Genomic DNA, 23,032 nt, shown 5'->3' on the forward strand with positions numbered 1-23,032 from the left:
TGGTGGCAGTGGCAGTGAGAGTGAGAGTGAGATTTGGAGTCAGGAGGGGGATAGATGGCATGTTGCATTTTGTGGAAATTGGATGGTATGCTGAGATATGTATTTCTTGGATTGAATATTATGCAGGAGGAAAGTTAGTATTTGGGGGCGAGAATGAGTAGTTGCTTGGGGGTTTGAAAGATGACTTACACTTGATACTTGGTTAGTTAGTTGATGGACGCGGAATGATGTTTGCTCTGTTTGCTTTAGTATCTGGTGATGGCTTCACTTTCCCTTCCACTTCCGGCTTCTCGCTCTCTCTTCCCCGCTGTTCACTGCCCCATCTCTCATCATGCGTCCTCTCTCTCGGACGGCTCTCCGTCCCTACGTTTGCCCGTCTTGTCAATTGGGCCGTCTTCCTGCCCGCAGGAGATATGCCTCCCACTCGCCCTCCAACGCTACGGCACCCGAGATCTACGATGTCGTCTGCGTCGGCGGTGGTCCTGCCGGTCTAGGCCTGCTGGCTGCACTTCGTATGCTGCTCCAATGCGCTGTATACATTCAATTGGCGTCTCTAACTGACTTCTCTAGGAGCTAATCCTACCACCTCAAAGCTGAAAGTCGCCCTGGTCGAAACTCAAGACCTGAACAAAGCCCGCTCGTGGTCCCTCGATGCGCAGAACTACTCCAACCGCGTCAGCAGCCTGACTCCCTCCTCCGTCTCGTTCCTGAAGAAGATCGGCGCCTGGGATCACCTTGACACATCCCGCGCTCAGCCCTACCAGGAGATGCAAGTTTGGGATGGCGAAACCGGCTCGCGCATCTCCTTCGACTGGTCCATGGAGACCTCTCCGTTCGAAGACCTCCGCACCGTCGCGACCATGACCGAGAACTCCAACCTCGTTCGCGCCCTCCTCTCCCGCATCGCAGCCTCCGGAGATGACAACCTCTCCCTCTTCTCCAACAGCACCGTCTCCTCCATCACCAATGGCACCGATACCCCCGACGGCCCCGATCTCTCCGCCTGGCCCGTCCTCTCCATCACACCCACCAACACCACCACCACCCAACCGCCCACCCGCATCGCCGCGCGCCTCCTCGTCGGCGCAGACGGCATCAACAGTCCTGTCCGCCGCTTCGCCGACATCGCCACAGACGGATGGGACTACAACCGACATGGCATCGTCGCGAGCCTCTCCCTCGCCGACCTAGACCCCGCTCCGTTCCCTCTCGGAATGAGAACCGCCTACCAGCGCTTCCTCCCCTCCCTAGGCGGTCCCATCGCCCTACTCCCCCTCCCCAACAACAACGCAACCCTCGTCTGGTCCACGACCGTCGAAAACGCCGCCTACCTCAAATCCCTCTCCCCGAAGGCCTTCATCTCCATGGTCAACGCCGCCTTCCGCCTCTCCATGACCGACCTCCAATACATGCTGCGCATGGAACGCCCCTCCTCTACTACAACCGAGAACCCCTACGAAGACGAACTCAGCTGGCGCCTCCAACACACCCCGCAGCCCTCCCACCTCCCACCCATGGTCACAGGCGTCCAGGAAGGCAGCGTGGCCTCCTTCCCCCTCCGCTTCCGCCACGCCTCCACCTACGTCTCTCCCCGCGTGGCTCTCGTCGGCGATGCCGCGCACGTCATCCACCCGCTCGCCGGTCAGGGCTTGAACCTGGGTCTGGGCGACGTGGCGTCCCTGGCGCAGACGATCGAGTACGCCGTGCACCATGGTATGGACGTGGGTGATTTGCTCACCCTTGAGCGGTACGCATGGGATCGGTACGGCACAAATGCGAAGATCGGCGGTGCTTGTGATGTTCTGCATAAGTTGTATAATGTTCCGGGCAATGGACCTGTGGCGTGGGCGCGCAGTCTGGGATTGGATGTAATTGATCGGGTGCCGTTTGTTAAGGGGTTGTTGATGAAGGGGGCTGAGGGGTCGTAAATCAACCTATGTGTTTATTATGAGGTAGGGAGGGGGTATGTGTATTATTATTTTTTCTTTAGCAGTACTTCAATCATTTGTTCAAGTGTATGATTTGACTACATGTGTGCAGTATATCAATTCTAGACTCCAGACTACTCACTACCTTAGATGATAACATATTAATACTGTAAGAAAAATGAAGCACTAATGAACCCACAAATTGAACAAAAAGGTATACAAATAGTAAAGAATAATCTCGCTCCAATTCGACTGCTATCTATCTATACCACATCAAGACAAAAGCAACAAATGAAACGCGAGAGATAAAATGAAAATAAACCCCCGGGTATTGTGTTTTAGAACATCTTCGTTAATTTTTTCTTTTCCTTCCCACCCTATACTTTTTTCTTTTAGGGAATTGAACGCTCTTGGCACAAATAAGTTAAACCCATCTAAGCCCCGTATATGGTTTCCCATCTTTATGCATCAACCTTCATCTCACCCAACTGCTGTGCAACACCCTCGACACTCTCTCCCCGCTTCTTAGCCACCCGGGCCTTGACCTCCGCCGGCAGAGCAGTCAGATCGACCAGAACACCTTCCTTCTCGGGGTGTCCGTCCTCCAGACCCATTTCCTTGACGCGGACCTTGCCGGCCGCGAGTTCGTCCTCGCCCAGGATGACGGCGAAGGGGACGCCGGCTTGTTCGGCGGCCTTGAATTGTTGGGGGAGCTTGGGCTTGACCTTGTAAGAGAATTCGGCCTGTAGATTATTATTATTATTAGTATATACGTTCAGGAAGGGAGGGAGAGGGTATGTGGGGGAGGCTTACCTTGACGCCAGAATTCCAGAGAGTCTGGCACACGCTCATCCGCTCCTTCAGCATACCAGTGAAGCCCTTACCACCAAAGGCCATCACATAGGCGTCGACCTCGCTGCTGCGGAGGGCCTCGGCGCTCTTCTCACGCTCGAGACGGGCCTTGGTGATGGAGAAGATACGGTCCACACCGAAGGACACACCCACGCAGGGAATCTGCGCCTTGGGCAGGAACATGCCCACCAGGTTGTCGTAGCGACCTCCCGCGGCGACACTGCCGACACCCAGGGTCGGGTCGTTGGAGCGGTCGTCGTCTTCCGAGTTGCCGCCCTTGGACTTGCTCTTCTTGCCGGACTTCTGCACGGCCTGGGCCTCCGGAGCGGAGGACGCCACGGCGGGGGCGGAGCCCTCGGTGACAACCTCGTAGATAACACCGGTGTAGTAATCGAGACCACGGGCCAGACTCATGTCGAAGGAGATCTTGTCCAGCACGCCGAATGCCTCAAGGTAGTCCATGAGCAGACCCATATCTTCGAGACCGGCCTTGGCGGACTCGTTGGCCGTCAGGCCCTCATCCTTGAGGAGGTTCTCAAGGAGTTCGCGACCACCCTTGTGCATCACGTATGTCTCGATCTTATCGGCCACGGCGCCGTCCAGACCCTTCTCCTCGACCATTTCCTTGCGCACATCCGCCCAGGGCATCTTGTCTAGCTTGTCGACGGCACTGGAGATCGGACGGATCTTCTCCTCGGGCACGCCGCAGACCTGGAAGACACCGTCGAGGATCTTCCGGTGGTTGATCTTGATGTTATAACGACCGTTCCAGCCCAGCTCCTCGAAGACTTCGGTGACGATGCGCAGGATCTCGGCATCGGGGACCATGGGGTCGAAGGTACCGGCGATATCGAAATCGCACTGGTAGAACTCGCGCATGCGACCCTTGCTCACGGCGGGCTGATCGCGACGGTACACCTTGGCAATGTGGTAGCGCTTCATGCTGCGGACGTCCGGGTTCATGGCGAGCCAGCGGGCGAAGGGGACGGTAAGATCGTAGCGGAGGGAGCAGATTTCTCCACCCTGGTCCTGGAGGTCGTAGATGAGCTTGGAGTCCTCGCCATACTTACCGGCGAGAATCTCGCGCAGCTCGAAGACGGGGGTGTCGAGGGCAGTACCGCCATGGCGCTTGAAGACGTCGGCGATGGTGGAGAAGATGCGGTCGCGGAGAAGGGCGTCGGAGCCGGACCAGTCCTTCGTACCCTTGGGGGTCTTGAGATTGAAGGAGAGCTTGGATTCCTTTTCTTTGGGCATGGTGGAGAGCGAACGAGAGGGATGGGGGAGGGGAATGGAGGGGGAAGAGGAGGGAAAAGTCGAGTGGGAGAGGGAGATGTGGTAGTGGCGGTGGTGGGGGATGGTGGGGGCTTCGATCGCCTGCCGGATGTTTGGCCGCTCTCTGGTTTGGTGCTGCTGAAGGCTACTACCGCTCCTGTTGGTGCTGGTGCTGGTGCTGCGTCTGCAACTGCTCGCTGGGGCCCGGGGATACTCCGTCAAAGCTCGTCGGGCGGAGCGGAGAATGCGTGGTTGGAGTGAGGGGTGCATTCAAGGAATTGATGTCGGACTCTCCCGTGCGAACCGGCGTTATAGACGGGCAGCCTTGAATTCAGGAGCAAAAGATGTTTGGAGGTAAAGTCGAAGTCGGCGAATCGGTGGTTGAGATTCGTGAGTCAGACAGTGCATATACAAGGTAGTCTATGTATGAGTATAGAGGTCATTACTCTTATCAAATTGACACTTTGGCCGAGTGGTTTAAGGCGCAGGCCTGCTACTACCTTATCGTACTAGCTGTTTAGCCTGTGGGTTCGCCCGCCTGGGTTCGAGTCCCAGAGGTGTCGCATATTGCTTTTTGATTTTTCTTTTTTTTTTTTTTGTCTACCAGCATCATGACCCCAGAATATATGCATTTCTTTCAGCCAATTTTTGGTTCATAGAGTTGGTTTCTTGCTATGCTTTGATAGATCACCAGCCACCATGCCCAGCGCTGCGACTTGTTTTTCCGCCCCCTGGCGATGTAGCAGGGATCATAACAAGTCACATCGTAGCTGGAATGCTGGCTAGATCTACACATTCCTGGTCCACATTGAGAACCTCGTGGCTACGAACGATGCGAGATCGAGGCTGCAAGCGGCAAGAGGTTATTAATGGCCTCAGGCTTATGACAACGCCTAAATTTGGTGGTAAATATTAAAAAAGGTGTCATTTCAAGCACTGTTCGGTATAAGGGTCAATCACAAACTGATGCTACCCAGAAACAAACTGGCCGAGTCGTGGAGTTCTCCTGCCAAGGAAGTATTAATAGTTACAAGTATAGCAGGAGATACTTCGCAGTAAATTAGAAATCGTCACTGAAGGGACACCTTAGGAGGAATGTCCATCCGGCTCAGTAGATCACCGAATGGGGCATGCGACAAGTTTCCTGTCTTACACGGTTATACAACGTAGTAGTACGGGAGAACTAACTCCCTGCCAGTAAAGCAAATGAACACCGCCCTGGTTGGTAGTTGTCATGGGGGTGCCTTCTTTACTCAGATTCGGATTCGGTCCCATTCCGCCATCCGACCGAGGGCGAAGAGCCAAGTAAACCCGAGTACAAAGCCGCAGTCACCACTGCTACTTACTACTACTTAGCACTACATCCCAGAACCTGTCCCACTCCCAAGCCCCAGCCCCCCCCCCCCCCCCCAAACTGGTTTTCTACTCGCCATTCCAGCCAGAAACCCTGACCACCCGTTATGGTCCTACCTATTCCAAGATCTGCCCCCGTGGTAGATTCAAGCACATGGATAGTATCAACCCACATGGACAGAGGCGCTTATTGGCGGGGGAAACGGTGGCTTGATGTGAGGCAGACCGGCACATGGGGTGATGTTACACTTTGTAATTTGCACACCTGATGTCTGTAAGTATTGTGTTTTTTTTGTCCGGTTTGACCAGGCACACTAAATGCCCTGCACACCTCCATCCCAGTAGCAGTAGCAAAACCTACTCTTACTTCGGACTAGACTCCGGAGTAGACCGAGCGCGGTGGAAGGTTCCATTTAGACGCCCGCAGCTTTTAGTGCAGGCCCTAGTGCCCCCATGTCCACCCAATGACGTTATGGCCTGTTCTCAAGGATCTTCCCCAAAGGCCATTGATTTGTCGCAGGCTTGAAACCCAGATCCATGGTGCTTATCAATTGGCAGTTTAATAAGCTAAACCCGGGTTATGATGTTACCTAGTTAGTAGTTATCTGGCGCTTTATCGGGCTGAACGGACACAGAGCGGATGCTATCGGTTACGCCGTAAATCGTTGGTCTTCATAACTTTCACAGTATTCATGGTTGAAATTGCAAGACCAGGCTGCGTTATGTTTTTTATGCACGCGTATAAATTATGGTTTCACTGCCGAACCCGATCCGATTTAACTTTACCACGGATGCAAGTGGCAGCTGTTGTTCCTTGACAGAATCGGAAACCGACACGAGTGTCACTCACTGGAACGGAATGGAGAACCAAACCCTGCTCCTTATGGGTGTGTTTGTGTGTACTGTGTAAGGCACAATTACATCCGCTCCGTACAACGCCGTCGGTCTGTATGACGCTAGTATCTCAAATGCTGGGGTGGATGGGGTATGTGGGGCGGAATAAATTATGCGATTGGTCACAGGGCACCCTTCTGATCCTTGAGTTTCCACGTGGTTCTGGTGTAGCGTGATACGGTATGTATGACATCGTACCTATCCCTGTTCGCTTTGTGTACACTAACATCGTAACCGCTTACTAGGTGGTACTGATCTTATCTAATAATGGTGTGGCCCCGACCGTACCCCAGAAAGAGGGGGAAAGAAAGGTACAACGTTGTAGTTCAAGAACGCAGATGACGATTGCATGGTACTACAACTGGAAATGGCAAAGTTAATATTGAATAAGAACTGGATCGGAATGCTCGAGGGGTCTCCTGACCCCCATAGCAAGTGCCCCTGGTACCTCCCCGCCCCCTTGGGAAAAGCAAATACCCCGGACAACAAATGCACTGCGATAACTTGCCAACATGAAGCCACCGCCAAGAACGCCGCCAGGCCGGACTAATTGCTAAAATCACGCAGTTTATCCCGCGTCCACGACCGCTCGATAAATAGACTGCTGAGATAGCTGTGAGTGCTGGTTGATTCCAGCATCTCCTCCCTCTATCTATCTATCACTCATACTAGTCACGGCTATTGCTAACGCAGGGTATCCTGCTCAGTTGGGTTTCCATGCCTGCAGTGGAAGCATAGCCACCCCACGCATCTTAACGCAACCTATGTGCGTTTCAGGTAGTTCCGACCGCAGAAGGCTCGTGGAAAGGCTAAGCCATGCCAATGGGCTGGCAACAAATCAGAGCGATGGTTTTCGACACCGACGCAACCGCACCTCACGACTCGTACCTTCCATATTACCCGATGGCCACTTGTTCTGCGCAAGCTTTCTCTGTCTGTCTTCCACATCAATCCTCTGCACGGCTTATCTTCTCTTGTGTTCGTCATACAGGCTCAACTAGGGGGAGACAAGAATAGTCGAATTCTTAGCATGCCAAATTTGAATCTATAGGTCACTTGTCCTTCGGATTTAAAGAGTAACTGGCGGAGTTTACGGCGGAGGGGAGAATCACCGGGTATATTTCAGGCCCAGTGGATCTGGCCTCAAATGTCACCCCCTCCTCTTCTGGCGTAAGTATTGCATTGCACGCGGCGTGGAGGAACTTTAATATATGGAAACTGTGACGTAGTGTAAAGAGCTGAGCCAGCTATAAGGGGGCCACTTGAACTCGCTAGGATCAAGATGAGAGAACGTGGTAAAGATTCTAGTCATAGTGAGGGGGAAACACAGAATGGGGCTGGTTCATCAGATGTCTTTGTTGGGAAGATGCGTGGGAGGAGTTAAAAGTTAAAAACCGCTGTAAAATACTGAAGAGTGTTTTTTTGGGTAAAGAAACCTAGTATGACTGAGGTTTACCGGAGTTGGTGTGAAATCGAGAAGACGGCCGGGTGTTTCTTCTTGCAGTCACCACACAATTTGCGGGGGAGGAGAAAGCCAAACATCTAGACTCGGATGACTATGGGAATATGCTCCCGTCCAAACGATGGTTCAAAGTCTCTCCCTCTACCCAATCTGTGACAGTAGCACCCGTCAAAGCCAGCTTTCCCCTCCTTCGAAACGTTCATCTCCAAAAGTCAAATCGGGTTTGCCCCCCCAACCGCTCGGGCCCGCGCACCCGCCCGTCATTACGGGAGAACCCCCATGTAATATTACCCAGGCAGATGTGAAAGGCTGTATTTAGTATCCACTGCAAAGTGTCTGGTGTATCAAACAGTGTACTGTGTATGGCTCGAGGTTCCTGACTTGGGGAATAATCCGGCTACCAACAACGTCGTTCCCCTACTCCCGCCTCTCCTCTCTCTCTCCCTCTGCCTCTGTCTCTCACTTAGTCTATCTCTCTCTTCTCTTGTTCACCTTCTTCCTCTCCTTGTCTGACCTTGCATTTTGCCTGCTCGTCTTCTTACACATCCCTTCGACCACCGTTGCTTTCAATTCGCCTGTGCCTTTCTCCCTCCGACCGCAACGTTCTCCACCTTCGATTTCCGCCGCCCGTTCACGTTCCGCCCCATTCCTGGTTCACTCATCCACATCTCCCCCCCTCTCAAGTCCTTTCACAAACGCTCGTCGGATCCGCGGATTTAGGAAACCCTATGCCGAGCATCTAGACTCTCTTCTTTTAATTCTTTGTCGCTGTCACTCCGTTGTGTCAAAAAACCCCATCATATCGCCGACCGTTGCTCTCACAAACCCTCCTATCTCTACTCGACTTCGCTTACTGGTTCCTGCCGTCGCATACCGGCTGGCTCGCCTGCGCGCCGATATAACGCTTCACATTCACTCTCATTCGGTTCCGGTGTCGGCTACTGTGTTCCGCGAAAGCTACCAGATGAAGTTGAATACTAAGGTCTTTGAGACTTTGCGATAAACATGGGGTCTTTTCTGAGGAGTTTCCGGAGAGATGTGGTAAGTTCCCCCGGTTTTCTGGCTTGGTCGCGCTTCTTTTGCCTCTGAACATGCTCTGGCCTCCTACATCTTTGGGGCCATATCAAATGCCTGGTTATGTTGGCAATCCTTGGGAAAACCGTGAAAGGACATGCAACACGCCCATTAGATCGCTGGAGAGCCAACCTGTCGCGTCTCCAACACCGTTCGCCACAACTACCACAATGCTGACTGCATCATTTTCAGGGATCTCCCACTCCTTCGGTCGGGGCGACTCCCGCGAAGAAAGAACCCCTGGCGCTTCCGATGACCCCGCTGGAGAAGATGCTGCAAGAAATGGGTTCGGATTCTGTTCGACAAGACGGTAGCGACAAGTTTTTCGGCATGGAGAACGTGAGTTGGCCATTCTTGCACCCTATACACCGGTTCGGCAGAGTTTCTAACGCTGGCTTGTGTTATACAGTACGGAAATACTTGGTGAGTGGCCAATCGGTCTCGACCATTCAGTAGAGGGGAGGAACACCATCCCAGAGTCATGTCACTAATCCCCCGTTTGCGCAGTTACTGTAACTCAATCTTGCAGTGTCTCTATTATTCAGTACCCTTTCGCGAAGCCGTGCTCAACTATCCGACACGAACGCCGATAGAAACCCTAGAGGCTGCGTTGGCGAAGAACCTTCGCTATCAAAACTTCGCCGCGAACCAGGAAGCTGAGGCACAAGCGGAGAAACAAAGACTCGCCAACGCTCAGCGACCCGGCGCACCTCCCGCTCAGCCACCGAAACCCGAAGATAAAGACTCTTCTGAGTACAAAAAGAAAATCGCCCTGCAGTCGCTGCCGCTGTTAGAAACGAAAAACAATGCAGGCAGCTATGGAATGTCAGAATCGCTCTTCACATCACTCAAAGATATATTCGAATCGGTCGTTGCGAGCCAGTCCAGGATAGGTATCGTACGACCACAGCATTTCCTCGACGTTCTTCGCCGTGAGAACGAAATGTTTCGGTCGGCGATGCATCAAGATGCTCACGAATTCCTGAACCTTGTGCTGAACGAAGTAGTCGCCAATGTAGAAGCAGAAGCCATGAAGCAACCTATACCGAGCTTACCGCCAGCCGACACCACCGACTCCTCCCGGCAGTCGATCAGTTCGGGCTCTAAAACTCCCAACACAACGCGATGGGTGCACGAGCTGTTCGAGGGAACCTTGACATCAGAGACACAGTGCTTGACGTGCGAGAATGTTTCCCAGCGCGATGAGATTTTCCTAGATTTGTCGGTAGATCTGGAGCAGCACTCGTCGGTCACTTCATGTCTGAGGAAATTCTCAGCAGAAGAGATGCTCTGCGAGCGAAACAAGTTTCACTGCGATAACTGCGGTGGGCTCCAGGAGGCCGAGAAAAGGATGAAAATCAAGCGCCTCCCGCGCATTCTGGCCCTGCACCTCAAGCGATTCAAGTATACCGAGGATCTCCAGCGACTGCAGAAGCTCTTTCATCGGGTCGTGTACCCTTACCATCTTCGTCTTTTTAACACAACAGACGATGCGGAGGATCCCGATCGCCTATACGAGTTATACGCCGTGGTGGTCCACATTGGGGGCGGTCCTTACCACGGGCATTATGTGTCTATCATCAAGACGCAGGATCGCGGTTGGCTGCTCTTTGATGACGAAATGGTGGAGCCTGTTGACAAGAACTACGTGCGCAACTTCTTTGGTGATAAGCCTGGCTTGGCATGTGCCTACGTCCTATTCTACCAGGAGACTACATTGGAGGCTGTTTTGAAGGAGCAAGAGATGGAGAACATGAATGCCAGTGCGGCTGATGCGAATGAAGCTGCTGTGAAACCGAACGGCTTCCCCCACCCCTCGGGATTGGCACATGTTCATAGTGCCTCGCAGATCCCTGTGCCAGACGAGCCTCAACGACACACGGGCCTCCGACGAGCCCCCACCGCACCTCAGCTACCCACACATACAGAATATACTGGTCCAGACATTGAGCCGTCAAGTCCCGCGGTAGCAACTCCACCTCCGGTTCCGCCAATACCTGAGACTGTCAACCGGCCTTTGAGCCCTAAGAAGAGTGACATCCAATCCAAGAAGGAGCGAGCTAAAGAAGAAAAGGAGCGCAAAGCAGCTGAAAAGGAGTTGGAAAAGCAGCGCCGGAAAGAACAAGAAGCGAGGGTTAAGGAAAATCAGCGACGCGAGGAAGCTGAACTAAAGGCTGCCCTGGAGGCCAGCAAAGCATCGAAAGCAGATGAGGATCGACGCAATCCTACGGAGAACGGGAAGGACGGCGATCCGAAGAAAACCAGCAACGGTCTTAGCCGGTTGAAACGGGGCAGCAAGAGTTTCAGTCAGCGCTTGGGCAAAGACAAAGAAAGCCGTGCTTCGTCGTCGTCTGGCCTGCCGTCAGTTCCTAGTGCCGAGCCTCTAACACCACGCCAGCCGCCATTGGAGCCCGTCCAGCCGCTCTCACCGCGGAAGACCTCCCCACCGAAGGAGTCGCACATCGTTCATAAGCCCCTGGGCCAAGATGACGAGCCAGACGCTCTCAAGAGCCCCAAGGGCGACCGGGCAGGGCATGGGAAATGGCGGAGTTTCAGCATCCGGAAGAAGTCGTTCAGCATCCTTTCTTAAGGCCCGCATTTCGCCGATCGCACCAAGCATGCATCTTTGTTCGTCTTTTGCACATAACATACGTGGACTTTTCGTACATACTTTCTTGATGTATCATCACACTTCTCTTCACTACCGGCTCCTTCATATGGCGAAATTGCTCAGGGTGCGGGCATGTCGCCAGTGGATGCAAGATTTGAAATGGGTCCGGTCCCTGTCTTACTTTCTTACTCACTATTGGGCTCTTGCCTGCATTGTGATGTTTCGAACTTTGCTTCTGCATGTTGTTTTAGCCAACCATTGCTTCACTTGTTATTGCTATATATCTTCTTTGACTGCTATTTGATCATGTGATACCCGTGCCTGGGTCACACAGCTGGGCAAGTGAGGCGTTCGGCGAATGATGTTTTTCGGGTTTTGGATGTTACAAGTTATCACACGTTGTCGATTTTTTTTTACTACCATTCAAAAATGGGTTATGGAGAAATGGGGTTCGTAACGGGATTCAGGAATGCGAAGGGCATCTTTTGTCGATGCCAGGAGCGAAAGAGGGAGCGCGATTCTTTGTGTAGGAAGAGAGTGAAGTCGAGATCTGGACTTGTCACATCTTGTCTGGTCATGGTGAGCATTTCATCCTTCGGGCTCGTGGGATAGACCATATGTATCAACATTGCGTGGTATATAGACCGATGCGAGTACACGCATTAGATAGTAATGAAACTATCAACATTGAAACAGAGGTGTCCATTAGCATACCAGCTAGTACCCCTCCTCAGACTCGAGCACAGAGTAGACATACATGCCTCTCACCCTAAGCATTAGGATCCCAGCACTTGCACTTATAATTACAGTAGGACAGCACTCATCCCTGTTCTGTTAAATCCTTTCACTCCATTTTCAATCATACAATAAACATAACAATAAGAAAGAAGAAGAAGGCAAGGGTTGGAATACAGACACATCTCTTTGAACCCCCCCCCCCCCCCCCCCCCCCCAAAACCAGAACAATAATCCCAGCAGCAGTAGTAATCATATATGCATGCATTTATATCACAACTCCCCATTCCTCAACCATATTATCCCCAGTTCAGCTTTCAATCCCAACTCTAACCCAGAATAAGCTCGTACACGATAATTATCGTATTTATCACAATAAGCGGTACTGAAACAATCCCCCGCAGCTCGTTAGCTTTGTGTCTCTCTTCTTTCCATTTATTTCCCACACATCGCATAACTAGTAGGTATGCAATAGCGAAATATGGGGTTCGTTGACATACTTCGCATAACAGTCCTCACACTCGCAATCAGATTAATGGTCTTCGCTTTGACGCTGGTGGTATCGTAGGTTGCGCCGAAAGCTGGGTCGTTTTGTGTGCGGCCCCATCCGACTGTTTTTCATTCCATGAGTTACTCATTCATTCAATTTTGTGGCAGGTGAGTGGGGGATGGCGTACTTCTGGCTAGGAAGCGGTCTTCGGAGAGGACAGCGAGGGAGTTGATGAGGAGGATGATGACTGTGATTATGCGATTGGGTTAGTTACTTGTTGTGTTGTCTCCTGTGGGATAAATTCGGAGTGGTAGGGGGTGGAATAGAATGTGCGCACCGTAAACAAGCTTCCCAAGACCGAAGAAGAACATCTTGGGCGGTGGGGGGAGGGAAGAGGACGTCTAGATTGATGTGGTTCTCGAATGATGGTGGTGAAACGGAGATACTGAATGGAGATGGCGGAGGAGAGGCGGAGAAGCCGCGGCGGCAGTATCGCGGCATACGTAATTTTACCCGCTGGGATGTTGTTGTCCTTTTTGGATATACTCCTCTTTCTTGTCTTCTTGTTAGGAGCATTCGAGACTAACCAAAAAAGACTTTAGGGTGTCATCATGGGGAGAGATGTCGGTAGGTTGTTGTCCACAGTTTTCAACATTTAATAGTATACTGATCTACCCTCTAGTCTTCCTGCTGCTCCTCGCCGCAATTCCGGCCCTTGTTCTGCTCCATCTCGCCGCAGCTCCCTACACTAAGGTAGAAGAGTCGTTCCACATCCAGGCTATACATGATATACTGTCCTCGGGGATTCCGACTCGCAATGTCTCCGAGACGCTGCGCGCTGAATATGATCACTTTGCCTTCCCTGGTGCCGTCCCTAGGACGTTCGTTGGTGCCGTGATGCTCTCCGGCCTGTCGCAACCATTTATCTGGTTGAAGTCCAACATTGACAGACAATTCCTCGGTATGTGCTTCGTTCTAATGTGTTCGAGCAATAGCGCTAACGATGGCGATTTACTTCCAGCACGCGCCATTCTGGGTCTTTTCAATGCTGCCTCGATACTGGCGTTTGCTTCTGGTTTGCGCCGCACTGCCGGCAAGACCACCGCAATCTGGTATTTACTCTTTCAAGCCAGCCAATTCCACATCTTCTACTACGCATCGCGGACCCTGTCCAACATGTTCGCCTTTGGCCTCACCACCCTGGCCCTGCGATATGTCCTCCCAGAGCCCGTGAGTCCGGCAGTATACAGGAAGCGAGCTCGCCTCTCCCTCTACCTCCTGACCGTCGCTGGCATCATCTTCCGCTCCGAACTCGCCATCTTCCTCGCAACCAACACCCTCTTTCTCTTCGCGACCCGTCGCATCACCATCCAGCGCGAGATCATCCCCGCCGGCATCCTCGGCCTACTCGTCGGCCTCACCTCTACCGTCCTCGTGGACTCCTTCTTCTGGCAACAATTCCCCCTCTGGCCTGAACTCGCAGCCTTCAAATTCAACGTCATCTCCGGCCAAGCCTCCGCCTGGGGCACCCACCCCTGGCACTTCTACTTCACCAACGCCGTTCCCCGTCTCCTCCTCAACCCTCTCACTTACGTCGTGGGCATCCCCTTCGCCCTCTACCAGCCCTCCACTCGCGGCCTCGCAGCCAACACTCTCATTCCTGCCCTGTTCTTCCTCGCCATCTACAGCGCCCAACCCCACAAAGAATGGCGCTTCATCATCTACACCATCCCCGCACTCACCGCCGCCGCCTCCCTCGGCGCATCGTACATCTGGACCCATCGGACTAAATCCCTCCTCTACCGTCTCCTCTCCCTCGTCATGCTTGCATCCACCTTCGCCTCCTTTCTCCTATCCACATTTGTTCTCCTCCCCGCCTCGTCAGCAAACTACCCCGGTGCTCACGCCTTGAATACCCTCCACGCCTACGCTGAGAATACCAACTCATCCCCCGACTCCATTTCCGTCTACCTAGGTAACCTCGCCTGCCAAACAGGCGTCACTCGCTTCCTTCAACACCCCTCCTCAGTTTCTTCGAAGTCGATCACTCCCTGGTACTACGACAAGACCGAAGACGAAGCCACCAAATTATCCCCGACCTTCTGGTCACAGTTTGACTACGTCCTCGTCGAGCCGGGCGAAGAGACCGAGAAGGTCCTCGGAGCATGGGAAGTCGTCGACACAGTTGATGGATTTGCAGGGCTAAGGATCGTTCGGCCGGGCGATGAAGCTGTCGGAGCTGTGGAGGAGAAGGTGGTTGTGTATGTCCTTGGGGATGAGGGAGTGAAGTTGTTCGAAAAGGCGAGGGGATTTGTGAGGAATGTGATTACGAAGGGGTGGTGGGTTGAGGTGAGGATGGAGCCGAAGATTAGGATTTTGAGGAGAGGGGTGGAAGTATGAGTTGATAGATTATTCAGGTTTCATAAGAATTATACAGAGATACCCTTGTTGGATTGCTGGGGTAGGAGTAGTAGCAGTAGTCATATCTACTACTCGAGATGATACAAGAACCACATTGCGACCAGTGACTGCTGTGTACTAAGCTCTTATCCTGATTAGTACATTTTCAGCCTGGTAATACTAAGCTGAAGCATGATGGTGATGACGATGGATAGACCTTTTTCAACCAAGAAGTAAGTGCCATGAACTGGGACTAATTCGTGTGTTTGACTAGTCTGCGAAGCAAGAGGGACGTTGAGAATAAAGATTCCTACAGCCTTAGCTTCAAACGAACCCCGCCTGCAGCCTTGGGAGGGGGTTGGAGGGGGCTGTAAGCAAAAAGCAAACATGAGTGAGTGATAAGACAACCACTCATACATCCCCGAGTCCAACAGATCAAACCAAAGTCATGGTAAACATATCATACAGATTTTGTTTCAATCTTTTGTGGGCATAACTATCGGAAAATAAACAAAAAAGAATTAGGGTAAAAAGCAGAGCTCTGCCGCCAAGATGGAAACTCAGTCAAGACAAGACGTCCAAGAGAGACTTAAATCGATTCAACGACTGATGGAAGAAACCTGTGCTCAATTCGAGAAGATCACCAAAAGGAGGCTTGAGTCCAGAAGATTCGAAGACGTTAAAAGTTTTGAAGATCTCATGAAGAAAATCTCATCAGGCGAGAAAGGAGACGATGATGAGTCTAGAGAAACGAGACAAAAGTTCCTTGCGATTGTGTCTGCTCTCCAGACATTAACTGGACCTGTAAAGTGTGCTACCGATATAGTAAGTATCCCATGTTTGGAAAAAGCAAAGGAAGAAGATAAATGAAAGGCAATCAAGATATCCGCCTGGGGAGGGATGTTCATATTTGCACAATTCATGAAGCTAAGATTCACATTCTAGGCATTCTCGCCTGCAAGCGCTTGTGCTAGTGCTTTGTCGTTTATCCTGGAAATTCCATCAAAGGTGCATGGCATTCATGAGTCAATCCGGGCTGTGATTGATGAAGTTGAGCCACGGTTCACTGAAATAAGGGTATATTATGGCATGGGCACAGTCATTGATCCTGTTCTGATAATCTCTGTCTGCAATGTCATGATGGCCTTCATAATTCTCTGTGCTCAGTGTGTGAAGCTCCTTGAGAAGGGCAAGGCTTACCGATACTTCAAAGAAGGGAAGTGGATTATGTCCAATCAAAATCCCATCCGAGATAGTCTGGATAAGTTAAAGGCCCTTGCCGAGCAGAAAGAACAAGTTCAATCGATGATCATACTGAAGGAAATCCTAAATTCGAGTGACAAGATCGACATCGTGGATGGTAAAATCGATGGAATATCCGAGTACGTCAGCAAGCGCTCTGATGAAGTCACCCGCCAGGATGATCTGAGTAGAATCAAGAAAGATCTGCGTGTAACTTCGAAGGATGGGGTATTGATGGGCCATCGTGTCTATACGGAGACCCTTCGCATGGCGAAAGACAAAACATGCCAGTTCCTCGAGTCGAAATCTTATATGAACTGGGCGCTCAACAAGGATGAAGGTGTACCACCATTGCTTTTGATCACTGGGGAAGTAGGAACAGGAAAGAGCGTCTGTGCAGCCTCAATGTTCCTGGACATCAAGAAGAAGGAAACTTTCGCTGCCTATTATTCCTTTTCTCCAATGCCAAAAAGTCCTAAAGACCACCAGCAACCGCTGGAGGACTGTGTCAGAGCTACGGGACTACAATTGGCAGAGCAGAATCTAGACTACCGGCGACGCTTGCTGCACTTACTGAAAATGGGAGAAGGAAGGGCCCAGGGGACTGACTATAAGGGCCTTCTGGACACCCTGAATGTTTGGCAGGCTCCAGATAAGATGGTTTGTTATCTTGTTCTGGATGGCCTCGATAATCTGGCAGAGCAGGAGTGTAAGGATTTCATGAATCATCTCATCACCAACCAAATCCCCTCTAAAAGGAACTCCTTGCGTGTCTGCGTCACAGGATCAAGGAAACTATTGCGCGCGTACTCAAAGCGGAAAGATTGTCTGCAATTTGAGGAGATCGAATGCTACACTGAAAGAGTAATCGCTGATTATACTGGAAAGTTCTTAGAAAAGAAAGATTTGTTGCAGGAAGACTTTCTGGACTTTGCTGACCTCAGAGAATCGATATGCGAGGCGGTAACGAGTAACGCTTGCGGTAGCTTCCACAAAGTGCAGAAATGGCTTGACAGGATTGAGAGTGTGGTTCAATCGGATAACAGAGATGAGCTCACTCGCTTCCTCAGTGCGCTGAGTCGGGGAGGTTCAGATCTTGCCAGATCTGAGCTACAAGATCTTGAAAGAACACTCGACTGGAAGGAGATCGCGGAACTGAATGAGCTGATTATTTGGAGCGAATTCAACATGTCCAAGGATGTCATTCTCGATATTGATCAGCTTGAAGCCTTTCTGGTACGTATCTTTCTCCGCAATCTTGTGAACCGACAAGATACCAATCTAGAAAGATGTTGTCGCCTGAGGAATTCGGGGTTGGCTAATCGTTAGTGGGAGCAAAAGTTCATTTGCTCGAATTCACCGCCGTTAAGCTCTCTGCGAAAGAAAATACGGGGTAGGTTTTCTTCGATCTTGGAGGAGAGAGATGATGGGGTTCGACTTCGCAAAGAGATGAAGCATCTGGTAATCCTGGATCAAAACAAGGACCAGCATCCAGCCATCTCGGCCACTATATCCGTCCAAAACACAAGTATCGAAGTAGCCCAACGGTTTTTCTGGGATCTAGCCAATCATTCGGTGATGAATCGGTTCAATTTTGATGCAAACCAGATGGACATGGCGAAGCCCTCAACTCACCGCATTCGAGTCACGAAGCTGAACGCGCATTTGGTAATTGTGAAACGGACCTTCGAATTTCTCAGAAAAGCACCTGATCCTCTATCACGGCCGGTTGGGGGAATTTTACTAGAAGAACTTCCGGCTCATTTAGCAGTCCTGCAGGAACCCTCTCAGCTTGAACAACTCAAGGATACCGATCGACGAACCATAGGTGAGAATGTCCAAGAAATATTCCTAAGCCCAATGAGCCTTGAAAGACATTGGGATGTTCTGCAACAGACGAGATGGCACACGTCCCCAGATGCCATAGATGCATTCTGGAAATGGCTGTCGGACGATGCTGCAATCAAACATCCGATCATTCGGGATAAGATCAGAGAGGTCTGGAACGACCCGAAGCGAAACCAGAAGCTCTTTGAGCCACTAGCGAGGTTGGCTGGTCAAAAATGGCTTCAGGACCGGTCGCCCAGTTCCACCACAGCCTCTTTTGAATGGCTCAGGGCTTTTCTCAACATGGTCTGTTATGATTTCTCTCATTCGAGATGATTTCAGCCTTGAGCTGACTTGTAGTAGGATGCAGAGCTCGATTATGCCAGCCAAAATTCGGACTTTGGCTCCGAAGAAGATGACCATAGTTTCGAATCTAATGATAGCATCAAAGATGATGACGTTACAAAGGCTGAAAAATGGTGCGAGAGGGTACTGGGACCAAGCCGGATGCGCGAACAAGATGTTTGGGTCCAACGGCTAGCCGAAACATATGAGTATGCCGATAGTCACAAGAAAGCTTTTAAGAAATATCGGGAGGTAAGCTTTTCCAAAGGTGTTCTTGCCTCCTTCATTGAAAGGTAGCTGACATTTCCAAACCCAAGACCAGTAAGCTACTGGAGCGGATGGGGGACATTGACCAGGAACGACAAGGGAAAGTCTTGGTTCGTCTAGCGTCACTGACCGGGGACGAGGACCAAGCTTTGCAGTACCTCAAGCAAGCTCTAAGTCTGAGCGCCAGCAATATCAACGCCAGGTATGCGCTAATCAAGAGTTTGTGGTCTCGCAACTGCAGAGAGGAGCTGAGCGACCTGGTTCTCGACACACTGAAGCCCAGAACGGCTTCAGGGCCCATGGGGCATCTGGGTCTAGTGATCCAGATGGCCATCGAAGATAGTGACTACGACGACACTCAGATGATGAACCTACCCTACATCATTAGCTCTATATGCTCCTCCTCTGCCGATAACTTCGCTTCCTTACTGGAAAACATGCAGACAGCAACCGAAAATGCAAAAGCACAGAACCGGGTCAAAACATGGACTACCTTACTTTTGCATAAAGGGATGGCACTTGCATGCTATTCTGATGACCCTTATCACGCTGATCAGGCGGTCAAATCGTGGACAGAATGCGCTGATACCATCATGGAGGAACTCAAGTACCAGTCGGCTGGTGCAATTCTACTGGACAGAGTCGGGCGGCAGTTAGGCTGTCATTACTTCACACAGACATTGAAAGACCCTGATAACGCTGAAACATATTCTCGGAAATTGGAGGAAGTATACCAGAACCAACGGGGTATTGTTCATGGCATGTCTGCTGCGAAGACATACTTGGCGGCAGACTTGATCCGGCGTGGAAAACAACCGGATGCCGAAGCGCTCTTCCAGGCAAACATCAGAGAGGCATTTGGCTTACTATCTGATGACACAACTGGTAATGACATGGACGGTTTTTGCCTTCTGTTTCTAATATTCCTTCATACCGGTGACCGAGTCAATGCCCTTAATGCCTATTCGCTTTTAGCTCGTCGTGTCTTAGACGCCGAAATTCTGAAAGAGTGGCTACAGTCTGATGAGAAAACTACAACACTGGAAGCTGCCGAGCTCAGGGAGTACTTCCAAGAAGTCTGCAACGAACCGACCAGCGCTTGGTACAAGGTCATAGAACTTGTGGAATTCTTGCGGCTAAGTCAACGCAAGTTGATGAACGAGACCCTCTGGAGTGATGATGACGCAGCCAAAATGAAGTCTTATGAGGCACTTCTTGAATCCATGAACCAATATGCTAAATCACTCAAAGATGCTCACCAATACTATTTGTGTGATGCGTGTGACTGCTACCTAGACACGAGCAGGAGCATGTATGCATGCAAGTTTTGCCATGATTTCGCCCTATGTGAGTCGTGTTTCCATCGGTTCCAACACGGGGTGCTCAAAATGTCTCTCTGCCACATCGAGCATGATTATGTGCGAATCCCACCCTGGGATGCGAAGGCACATGTTCGCGCATTTCGGCGCAGAGTCCTTATGGATGCTACTGTTGCAGATGATGGGTATCTGGTTGGGGGCCGAGAAGTCCCGGTTGTGGAGTGGTTGAATTGCATGAAAGAAAAATGGGATCCCCAAGGGGATTGGGATTTCCGGTAAAGAGTTTATATCATAGGAGGACTCGAGATTGCTTTCACATAGTATTGTTCTACTGACTCGAAATTCATTTTCTTTAGGTATAATACAAATACTGCGATTATGTTGTACTCCCTCTGTAGAGCGCGACCCGGATACAGTTATATAGCGAGTAGTATCGCTTTCGTTTCGTATCACGAAGACCATAATACTTCGGTATCTCGTTTCTATTATGGCTACTACTATCAGCATGCCCATTGTGCGGATTCAGTCATCATCAGTAGCTGAAGTATGTTCATGAATTGCTGTTCAAGCTACATGACCAGAGCATAGAATCATACCATATCTCACTGTGATAAGACACATCATTCGTCATGGGCTCAGTAGAGACCGCCTGCATTATTAACCCGTAATATAGGAGAAAAAAAAATAGAAAATGGAAAAGAAACTACGTACGTACTATCGGACCCGCGTTGAGTCTTTTAGATTCCCATTCTGGCATACGCTATTGCGTGTAAATGATTGGTACTAATGGTTGTTGTGGTCCGCTTAAACAAAAAATTGGTATATGAGTACCCAGTACTACTATCGACCAGCTACAGTTACAAGAAATTTAGTAGTTATATGTTCATACTATTTCACAAACTTCCCCAATCATGCGCCTTGCCCCTCCAAACGATCCAATCTAGCCTCCAAATCCCGGACCCAAGGTTCCACAAGCTCGATATTGCTCTTCATCGCTGCTTCGCCCTGTCCCATCTTTTCCTCGACTACCTGCAGACCCTCGCGCCACTGCTCGATCTCTCTTGCCATGTCTGCCTGTCGCTTCTCCAGTGTATCGAGTGACTCAGAGGCCTGCGCAGCACCTGCATGAATGGCACGGAGGGAGCGGAGTCGCTCTAGCACGCTGGGAAGGATGGGGTGGAGGGATTGGATCGTGGGGAGAGTGGCGTAGAGTGCCTGAATCTTAGTGGCTTGTTCATCGCGCTGGGTAGCAGCCGGATCGACCTCCGTAGCGGAGGACGAGGAGACGGACATGTCTGAGGGCTCGATGGCGGCGGATGCGATGCGTGCGTTCTGAGCTGCCTTGGCGGCGTCCACGGCGCGTTTGCGCGCGGAGGCAAGGGCTTCTGTGTCTGCGGTGAGTTTGCGGACTCGGGTGGAGAGGGTCTCGAGATGCGGGGTGGTGACTGTTGTGGAGGGGGGTGCGGAGCCCATGGTTGGCACGGCGGAGACGGGGTTCGGGCCGACGAGGATGTTCATGAGGGTGGTGAGGCGGGATGTGAGGTGGTCGACGGCTGGGAGGACGGGCTGGAGTGCAGGTTCGGAGATTCCGTCGCTGACGAAGGGGTTGGAGGAGCTGGAGATGCCCATGGCGGCTTCGATGAGGGCGAGACGGCCGTCGAATGCTGCGGCGTTTGCGAGGACGCCGGAGGATGCGGGGGCTGTTGGTTCGGGTTGTTGTGTGGCGTCTGCGTTTTGAGTGCTGGGTGCAGCGGTTTGGGATGTGGGTTTGGTTGCGATCTTTTGTGCTAGAAGTGTAGCTGCGGAGTGTGATCCTGTGTTGTCGGTTCGGGAGGTATAGAGGTTGTCCAGGGCGCGGCTTAATTCGAGGACTCCGTCGTCCGTGGGCTCCTTTCCTTCTGCGGCTTCTGGTTCGGTTTCGGTCTGTCGAGCGGCCATCTCGTCTTTGAGTTCTTCTACTTCCCTGCGGAGGCGGGCGAGCTTCCTCTCGAGGCTTTCATCTTCGCTGTCGCTGATGTCTTCGGGCTCTTCTAGACCGTTCTCGTTCCTGCGCCGGCGACGGTTCTTGTTCTTGTACGCCTTTCGCTTCATCGCGATGCTGTCGGAGAAGTTGACATCGCGCGCGTCGACTGTGGCTCCTAGGAAGTGGGCGCGTGCTTCATCTGCGTTGATTCCCTGGCGGTCGATGTCGGAATTGGAGCCGGCATCGTCGTCTGCATTGGATGCGGTGCGGATAGTTGTAGTCTATGGTATATAGTATGAGCAGTCGGATTCTTTTGCAAAGGCCAGCTCAGGCGTCAGGCGGGGTAGCTAACCGGAACGGTGGATGCTTCGTCGGTCAGATCGGGGGTCTCGTAGATATCGGGAGCGAGATCCTGGCCCAAACAAACGATGTTAGTAGACGGGTTAAATAGAGATGGGGTAGGAGGGAGGAATGATGGGCGTAACGTACCAGGTCGGGAAGACCAGCATACTTCCTATTGAAGGACATGGCCAATTGCTTTTGTAATGGCAAGATAATGGCCGGACTGGAGACAAGGACAGGCAGGGTTTATTTACAAGAGCACAGCAGGTGGAACTTAAAGAGTGATTGATGCTGGGTGGATTTGGGGCTCCTCCGCGGGCGGGCACGTGAAAGGGGCATCATCTGTTGTGGCCTGAGGCATGAACAGCTGTATTCAAAAGGACGGGTACCTGACCATGAGTGTTTCAGGGTGTTTACCTGTCGTGACCAAGGACATAGTTGCTGGATTGGATCAAATGGTAATATAGTATGGGTACAGCTAGCTGAAACTGAGTATGATGTTATTCGAGAAGGAGATTACTACATGTAGTAATTACTGAGACGTGCCAGTCGGTCAACAAATACTCCGGGCCATTATTTACAGCTTGGAAATAAATAGTCCGCAGCCGAATGGTTGATCCATCACACCATCTACCACGGCGAACCATTGCGCACCT

At 51.4% G+C, this 23,032-nt stretch overlaps 7 protein-coding genes and 1 non-coding gene across 8 annotated transcripts; 5 read left to right on the forward strand and 3 right to left on the reverse strand.

Annotated features, from left to right (window-relative positions):
* The first annotated feature begins 44 nt into the window (after positions 1-44).
* BO83DRAFT_407218 (putative ubiquinone biosynthesis monooxgenase (Coq6)) lies at positions 45-1,991 on the forward strand. Its single transcript, XM_025533940.1, has 2 exons — positions 45-512; positions 571-1,991. The coding sequence occupies exons 1-2, from the start codon at positions 332-334 to the stop codon at positions 1,926-1,928; spliced, it is 1,539 nt and encodes a 512-aa protein (XP_025389785.1). The 5' UTR covers positions 45-331; the 3' UTR covers positions 1,929-1,991.
* A 171-nt stretch (positions 1,992-2,162) lies between these two features.
* On the reverse strand, positions 2,163-4,391 carry BO83DRAFT_358145 (histidine--tRNA ligase). The gene is made up of 2 exons (XM_025529287.1): positions 2,742-4,391; positions 2,163-2,671 (listed from the first exon to the last, which is right to left on the reverse strand). Exons 1-2 carry the CDS (start codon positions 4,320-4,322, stop codon positions 2,390-2,392), a joined length of 1,863 nt encoding a protein of 620 aa, XP_025389786.1. The 5' UTR covers positions 4,323-4,391; the 3' UTR covers positions 2,163-2,389.
* Positions 4,392-4,510: 119 nt separating this feature from the next.
* On the forward strand, positions 4,511-4,615 carry BO83DRAFT_t114. Its single transcript has one exon. It is a non-coding gene; the product is annotated as a tRNA-Ser (tRNA).
* Positions 4,616-8,766: 4,151 nt separating this feature from the next.
* On the forward strand, positions 8,767-11,425 carry creB (ubiquitin C-terminal hydrolase CreB; the record flags this gene model as incomplete). The annotated part of the gene is made up of 4 exons (XM_025535224.1): positions 8,767-8,802; positions 9,028-9,174; positions 9,245-9,258; positions 9,343-11,425. 4 exons carry the CDS (start codon positions 8,767-8,769, stop codon positions 11,423-11,425), a joined length of 2,280 nt encoding a protein of 759 aa, XP_025389787.1.
* A 1,033-nt stretch (positions 11,426-12,458) lies between these two features.
* Positions 12,459-13,047, reverse strand: BO83DRAFT_377271 (YOS1 family protein). Its single transcript, XM_025530943.1, has 3 exons — positions 13,009-13,047; positions 12,859-12,918; positions 12,459-12,792 (listed from the first exon to the last, which is right to left on the reverse strand). The coding sequence occupies exons 1-3, from the start codon at positions 13,040-13,042 to the stop codon at positions 12,617-12,619; spliced, it is 270 nt and encodes an 89-aa protein (XP_025389788.1). The 5' UTR covers positions 13,043-13,047; the 3' UTR covers positions 12,459-12,616.
* A 186-nt stretch (positions 13,048-13,233) lies between these two features.
* BO83DRAFT_335200 (dolichyl-P-Man:Man(7)GlcNAc(2)-PP-dolichol alpha-1,6-mannosyltransferase) lies at positions 13,234-15,104 on the forward strand. The gene is made up of 3 exons (XM_025528398.1): positions 13,234-13,298; positions 13,354-13,632; positions 13,693-15,104. Exons 1-3 carry the CDS (start codon positions 13,283-13,285, stop codon positions 15,069-15,071), a joined length of 1,674 nt encoding a protein of 557 aa, XP_025389789.1. The 5' UTR covers positions 13,234-13,282; the 3' UTR covers positions 15,072-15,104.
* Positions 15,105-15,623: 519 nt separating this feature from the next.
* On the forward strand, positions 15,624-20,364 carry BO83DRAFT_436284 (uncharacterized protein; the record flags this gene model as incomplete). The annotated part of the gene is made up of 5 exons (XM_025535944.1): positions 15,624-15,896; positions 16,017-17,549; positions 17,643-18,446; positions 18,504-18,737; positions 18,803-20,364. The coding sequence occupies 5 exons, from the start codon at positions 15,624-15,626 to the stop codon at positions 20,348-20,350; spliced, it is 4,392 nt and encodes a 1,463-aa protein (XP_025389790.1). The 3' UTR covers positions 20,351-20,364.
* A 611-nt stretch (positions 20,365-20,975) lies between these two features.
* BO83DRAFT_335202 (dynactin subunit 2) lies at positions 20,976-22,622 on the reverse strand. Its single transcript, XM_025528399.1, has 3 exons — positions 22,524-22,622; positions 22,387-22,446; positions 20,976-22,315 (listed from the first exon to the last, which is right to left on the reverse strand). The coding sequence occupies exons 1-3, from the start codon at positions 22,560-22,562 to the stop codon at positions 20,981-20,983; spliced, it is 1,434 nt and encodes a 477-aa protein (XP_025389791.1). The 5' UTR covers positions 22,563-22,622; the 3' UTR covers positions 20,976-20,980.
* Positions 22,623-23,032: the final 410 nt, after the last annotated feature.

The sequence above is a fragment of the Aspergillus eucalypticola genome (assembly GCF_003184535.1).
Source record: "Aspergillus eucalypticola CBS 122712 chromosome Unknown BO83scaffold_8, whole genome shotgun sequence".
Lineage (NCBI taxonomy): Eukaryota > Fungi > Ascomycota > Eurotiomycetes > Eurotiales > Aspergillaceae > Aspergillus > Aspergillus eucalypticola.